Genomic DNA, 6,987 nt, shown 5'->3' on the forward strand with positions numbered 1-6,987 from the left:
CACCCTTTCTGGGTGACGACTGCCCAGGACTCGCTCCCAGGGCAGTAATCTGGTCCCAGGGCTCCCTCTGCTGGCAGAGGGAGGCCTTACATCTGTGCTCCAAAGCTGTTGCCCAAGGGAAAAAGCAGGGGGAAGGGTAGGGGAAAGAAGGCAGGTAGACAAATTTCCACCCTACCCCCAAATATCAATGTGCACAAAGATAAGGACAACTGGCAACATATTAGAAAATATCTTATGTTACAACAAAAACCCTATAAAAACATTCATCCTGGAAAACATCTCCAGGGCTGGGGTAGTATTCAAAGCACGTGCATGGTCCAGTTTTGGGACACCCTCTCCTTGGCCAGCTCCCATAGCACCACATGATCCCGGTCATAGCCCCGGCCACCTAGAGGAATGGGATTAAGAGATGGGAAGACTGTCAAAGGAAGCTGGGGAATCCACAGCCCTCAGCCTCCACCCCAAGGGCCCTCTGCTATGCACACCCCACATTACCTTTCACATCCAGGATCTGGCCTTCGAACATCTGGCTGCAGATGTGGCCTGATTCATTGATGCTCCATGTCTGGCGTGGCAGGCGGCTCTCAGCCCACAGCACAACCTTGGAACCTGGGCTGGGAGGTCCAATCACCTGCAGGCTCATGGTAGGGGCCACCTGAGGCCCAGAAGGTCATCAGGCGCTGTTCTTCCCCACAGGCACTCACCATACCCAAGACACCCCTGACACATCTGGCTTTGAATCCTGGCTCTTATCGACTGTAACCCTGAGCAAATCTCTTAACCTTTCTGGGCCTCAGTTTTCTTGGGGATGGTAATTTCTAAATGCAGGGTTTGGGAAGGGTTCAATGTGAGAAACCATAAAAGAGCTGGAAAAATATTAACACCTCCAGGAAGCCTTCCATGATTGACTTCCTAAGCATAGGCTTTAGTGTCAGACAAACCTCCACACATTTACTGGCTGTGTAACTTTCAGTAAAATATTTAACCTCTCTGTGCTTGGGTTTTCTCACCTATAAAATGGAAAGTATAATAGGACCTATCCTATAGTGCTCCACCCTAAGGATTATCAGAGGTGTTTGTGTGAAGGGTACCCCGCACCTCTCATTCCAAGGAAAAGACAAAACTTCTCAATGGTCTACAAAGACCTCCACTACCCATAGCCTTTCTGACCTCATCTCCTGCTACTTCCCCTTCAGACACTTCCCTCTAGCCACTGCGGTAGCCTTGCTGGTCCTAGAAAATGTCAGACACATTCCCACCTCAAGGCTTTGCACTTGCTGTTCCCTCTGCCTAGAATGCTCTTCCCTCAGACATCTGCACAGCTGCCTGCCTCAAATGTCACCTTCTCTGCAAGGGCTCCCCTTATTAGAGCTATTTGATGTTTTCTATTCTCCTTTCTTGATTTCTTTTTCCTCTATTGCACTTTCCTCATCTAAGATACTAAGATATTTTACTCATATAAGTTGTTTCTGTCTCTCTCCACTAGGATGTAAACTTCAGGAAGGCAGGAGTCATTTCTCACTGCTGTATCCCCAGCACCTATAACAGTGTCTGGCGCATAGTAGGAGTTCAGGAAATGTCTGTAGAGTGAAACCGTCATTAATAACAGGATTCAAGTTCTGTCACAGGACATCAGAGCTGGGGGCTCCCTTAGAAGCATCTGGTTCAATGCTCTTGTTTTACACACTGAGTATGACTTGCCCAGGGGCACACAGCCTGTATTCTCCACCTCCCCGGGGTCCTGTTCCTGACTGGGCTAGGACTGCCCAAGGTGGGTTTGGGTGTCTCTGTCCTAGCCACTCAATCAGTACCTGGTTCTTCAGCAGCCCATCTTCATAGTACCAAATGCAGCTGCCTCCAGCTCGGGGATTGGAGACCACTACACGGCCTGCCTTCATGTCTTCCACGTGGTCTGGAACTGCCAGGAATCCCCCCAGTGCTGCATTCCAGAGGCGGAAATAAACCCGGCGCTGGTGGTGGGGAGAGGCTGAATCAGGGGCCCCAGGGAGTATGCCCCAACCTGGGCCTCTAATACCTTAGACTCTGGACTCTGTAGTATCAAGGTCCCAAGCCCTCCATCCTGTCTCCAGACTTTCCTTGACCCTGTGTCTAAGTCACCCCTTCTTTACATACATATGAGGAAAGCATATGCATTACACACACACACAGATACACAGATACCCACAGATGTGTGCAGAGGGACAAACTGACAGATACACCCGTGGGCCACATGGTGGCACAGAAGTTCACCGAAAGAACAAACACTGGATACATGCAGGCACATAAACACACACATCCTAACCTCTGTGCCAGGCACTTCTGTTTGCTGCAAGGATAGATGTGTGTGGGAATACAGACATGCACACACTTGTGCTAAAGAGGGCCCCAACTGGGTGGACACTGGGCTGTTAGACACCAGACTTGGCCCTTGGTCAGAGTCAGCTGGGGGTCTTAGATAGTGGCAGCAGTAACACTAGTAATAATAATCACAGCTAATGTTCGTTGAGCTCTTACCCACATAAGGACTGTTCTATGGGCTATACATATATAATTTATCTTCAGTTGTCACAACAAACCCATGATGCATATTATCCCCATTTTAAAGATGAAGAAATGGAGGTCCAGGGAAGTATAGTACTTGCCCAAGACTGTAGAGTAAATCCTTGTCCACTTCTCTGGGCCTTTATTTCCCCATCTGTAAAATGTGAGGAGTGGAGACAATCTCCAAGATTTCTTTTAACAATGATGTTATAAGAGTGTGGATATAGGGACAACACAAATGTCCTCATACAAAGACACAAACACTCTCACTAGCGTCACAGGTGCAAGCACGCATAGCCGTAAATACACTCTTACAGATAGACAGACAGACACATACACACAGGGTATCACCAGAGCATACAGACACATGGACACAAATTACAGTAGAACCTCCATAGTTGACTACCACCCTACATTGACCACCGCCTTAAGTTGATCTAATTTTTATACACCAGACACACACCACCCGTACATATCAGTATATTAGGCCTTGTTCCTTATGTTGACCAATTTGTTACAGTCACTTGGGTGGTCAACTTACAGAGGTTCTACTGTAATATCCTGGGCACAGAGATATCCAGATAGGCCAGGCACAGTGGCTCACACCTGTAATCCTAGCACTCTGGGAGGCTGAGGTGAGTAGATTGCCTGAGCTGAGAAGTTTGAGACCAGCCGAAGCAAGAGTGAGATCCCATCTCTAAAAAAAAATAGCCAGGCAATGTGGCAGGTGCCTGTAGTCCCAGCTACTTGGGAGGCTGAGGCAAGAGAATTGCTTGAGCCCAGGAGTTCAAGGTTGCTGTGAGCTATGATGCCACAGAACTCAACCCCAGGGAAACTGAGTGACACTCTGTCTCAAGAAAATAAAAAGAAAACACCCTTAGATGGGCACATACCTGCAAAGATACACACAGAGCCCATACTATGTGCATAAAAGAGAACCAAGCCCATACCTGCAGCCACAGATACACAGAAATGCATGTGCAGACACAGCGTTTCTCCAAGTGAGGTGTGCTTACTACCAGTGGGTGGTACATGATATCATTTTTAGTCCTAGAAGGATAAACTTATTTTATGAAAATTTAATAATGGCCAGGCACAGTGGCTCATGTCTTTAATCCTAGTACTCTAGAAGGCAGAGGCAAGAGGATCACTTTAGTTCAGGAGTTTGAGACCAGCCTGAATAAGAGCCCTGTCTCTACTAAAAATAGAAAAATTAGCTGGGCATTGTGTCAGGCACCTGTAGTTCCAGCTACTAGAGAAGCTGAGGCATGAGGATCATTCGAGCCCAAGAGTTTGAGGTTGCTATGAGCTATGATGATGCCACAGCACTCAACCCCAGAGCGACAGAGTCAGACTCTGTCTCAAAAAGAATAAAAATAGCTGGGCACGGTGGCTCACGCCTGTAATCCTAGCACTCTGGGAGGCTGAGGCGGGTGGATTGCCTGAGCAAGTGCAAGACCCCATCTCTACTAAAAACAGAAAACTAGCTGGGCGTGATAGTGCATGCCTGTAATCCCAACTACTTCAGAGGCTGAGGTAAGAGGATATTGTTCAAGCCCAAGAGTTTGAGGTTGCACTCTACCCAGGGTGACAGAGTGAGACTCTGTCTCCAAAAAAAAGTGAGTTGATTAAACAAAAATATTAGGTAAATAAAGGTTCAAGAGGAATGATCATGTGGCAAAAATTGTGACAAATATACACAAATGATGTGTTTGGGAAACACACAGACACACAGCTAGACATGCCCACCCCAACACACTGGACCCTAGACATGCTTGAGCCCAGACAGGCTACCCACCTGCTTGATGGGGTAGAGGGAGCCGATTCTCTGTGTGCCGCTGTAGGTCAGCCAGTTTGTGATCTCACAGCTGCCTACCAGCCACTGGCGGCCCCGGAAGTCACTGTGCTCACACAGCACCCATCTGGGCCCAGCAGGTACCAGAGACACAGAGAGGAACACAGACACAGACAGACAGACAGACAGACAGAGAAGGAAGGGATGTCAGAACATTCTCCACCTCCTCTTCTGTTACTGGGGTCAGGATCCTGAGGCAGGAGAAGGAGGCTGGGAGGTGAGTTAGGGGACTGAAGAGCAAAGTAAGTCCTGAGCGGCCTTCTCAGTCTGCATTGCCCTCCTTCCTGGCTCTGAGAGGAGGGGGCAGGGTGGGGGGTGAGAGGCCAGAGGCCCAGAGATTTCAGTCCCACTCACTCTATTCAACCCGCCAGCTGCCCCACAGCCCCAGCCTCTCTGCTGCACACTCACACGCCTCCCTTGATCTGCACAGACAGCACGTGGTTGTTGAAGCCCTCCGCTTGCAGGCTCCGCACCTCCCCGCTGAGCTCGATCTCCTTCCCCTCAAAGCACTGGAGTCCAAACAGGAAGATGGAGGGCTCTGAGAAGTACTGGAGAGATTGGGGGATGGAGGAGGGTGAGGCCATAAGAGCCTGAGCCCTGATGGCCCATAGCCCTAAACACTTGGCTCCCAGATATATACTTTAGGCCTTCCTCCCTCCTCAGCTCTGTCCCACGGGGCCACTGACTCCTGGACACTGCTAGCTGAGTGTTCCGTATCCTCAGATGCAGCCTGTGCCAGATTAGGCCTTTCCATTAATGGCACTTCTAAGAACCAGCAGCCAGGCTGAAAACCTGGAAACCAGGGGCTCACTCTCCGTCCTCTCCTTCTTATCATCACTGTAACAGTAATGCTGGCAATGATAGCAGTTCTCACAGTTCTCATTTACTCAGGGCTTACTACATGCCAGATTCTGTGCTAAATGCTTTAGCTGATCTCATTATAACTCTTCAACTATAAGGTAGATCCTATTATTATCCCCATTTCAGGCTAGAGGGAGTAAACTGCTTTTTCGGGGCCTAAAGCTGGTCTTCAGAACCAAGTCTGTCTTCAGAATCCAGCCATGTAGCTGTAAGCGGCTTGGACTCCAGAGCCACCTGTCTAGGGACAGGCCTTGCTCTGTCTATCACCAACTGTGTCACCAGGCCACTCTGTGACTCACTTTCTACCTCTGGAAAAGGGAGACAATGATGGAAACTTAGCGTTGTGGTGAAGATTAAAGGCCTTAGTTCATGAGAAGCCTTTTTTTTTTTTTCTGAGACAGAGTCTCACTTTGTCACCCTCAGCAAAGTGCTATGGTATCATAGCTCATAGCAACTTCAAACTCCTAGGCTCAAGTGATCCTCTTGGCTCAGCCTCCCAAGTAGTCAGGACTACAGGCACTTGCCACAATGCCTGGCTATTTTTAGAGATGGGGTTTCGCTCTGGCTTATGCTGGTTTAGAACCCGTGAGCTCAGACAATCTACCTGCCTCGGCCTCCCAGAGTGTTAGGATTCCAGGCATTAGCCACTGCCCCCAGCCTTCATGGGAAGCCTTTTAAATGCCACCTGGCACATGCCACGCGCTCCGTAAGTGTCAGTTGTTCTGACTGGGTGCTGCCCACACAGTTAGTCACCACGTCCTACAGATGCTAGATCTTTAATGGCCCACATCACTTCCGTCCATCTTTTCCCAGGTTCAGGATATCACTATTCTGGTGATATCTCCCTTCCCCTTCTCTCTGTCTACAGCAGAGCCATCTGTCTAGTTGGTCCTGATACTCCTTCCTGCATGGAACATCACCTGGGCAGCACTGTGCTCCAGGCATGAGAGGGATTAACACCCCCGAGTGTTAACTAACATCCCTGCCCTACTTTTGTATCTGGATACACCACTCTGTATGTAATCTTTTTTTTTTTTGAGACAGAGTCTCAAGCTGTCACCCTGGGTACAGTGCCATGGTGTCACAGCTCACAGCAACCTCAAACTCTTGGCCTTAAGTGATTCTCTTGCCTCAGCCTCCCAAGTAGCTGCGACTACAGGCACCTGCCACAACGTCCAGCTATTTTTTGGTTGTAGTTGTTTGTCATTGTACTTTGGCAGGCCTGGGATGGATACAAAGCCACCAGCTCCAGTGTATGTGGCTGGCATCCTAGCCACTGAACTACAGATGCTGAGGCTACATGTAATGTTATAGGTTCCCTGAAGGCAGAACTGTGCCCAATTTTGTTGTGTCCTCAGGTCCTATTTTAGCAGGTACACAATGAGTAGCTAGTAAATTGAACTGGTCTTGAAGCCCAAAGTCAAGGAGACCTGGGGCAGTTCAGATAAAGACTAAATTCACCCAGTACAATGGCTCACACCTATAATCCTAGCACTCTAGGAGGCCAAGGCAGATGGATTGCTTAAGCTCAGGAGTTTGAGACCAGCCTAAGCAAGAGTGAGAACCCATCTGTAAAAATAACCAGGCATTGTGGCTGGTGCCTGTAGTCCTAGCTGCTCGGGAGGCTGAGACAAGGGAATTACTTGAGCTCAAGAGTTTGAGATTGCTGTGAGCTATGAAACCATAGCATTCTTATGGAGGGTGAGTCCATCTCAAAAAAAAAAAAAAGC

At 48.8% G+C, this 6,987-nt stretch overlaps 1 protein-coding gene across 1 annotated transcript in view; it reads right to left on the reverse strand.

Moving 5' to 3' along the window:
* Positions 1-201: 201 nt before the first annotated feature.
* The window catches only part of CRYBG2 (crystallin beta-gamma domain containing 2), a 24,926-nt gene continuing 18,140 nt past the window's right edge, over positions 202-6,987 (reverse strand). The window contains exons 15-19 of the mRNA XM_003799794.3: positions 4,805-4,944; positions 4,340-4,463; positions 1,812-1,970; positions 496-655; positions 202-388 (exon numbers count right to left, since the gene is read on the reverse strand). Of these exons, the coding sequence (XP_003799842.3) occupies positions 300-388; positions 496-655; positions 1,812-1,970; positions 4,340-4,463; positions 4,805-4,944 (672 nt within the window). The 3' untranslated portion in view covers positions 202-299. The remainder of the gene's footprint in view (positions 389-495; positions 656-1,811; positions 1,971-4,339; positions 4,464-4,804; positions 4,945-6,987) is intronic.

Source organism: Otolemur garnettii, unplaced genomic scaffold (genome assembly GCF_000181295.1).
Source record: "Otolemur garnettii isolate 467f Iridium unplaced genomic scaffold, OtoGar3 scaffold00156, whole genome shotgun sequence".
Taxonomy (NCBI): domain Eukaryota; kingdom Metazoa; phylum Chordata; class Mammalia; order Primates; family Galagidae; genus Otolemur; species Otolemur garnettii.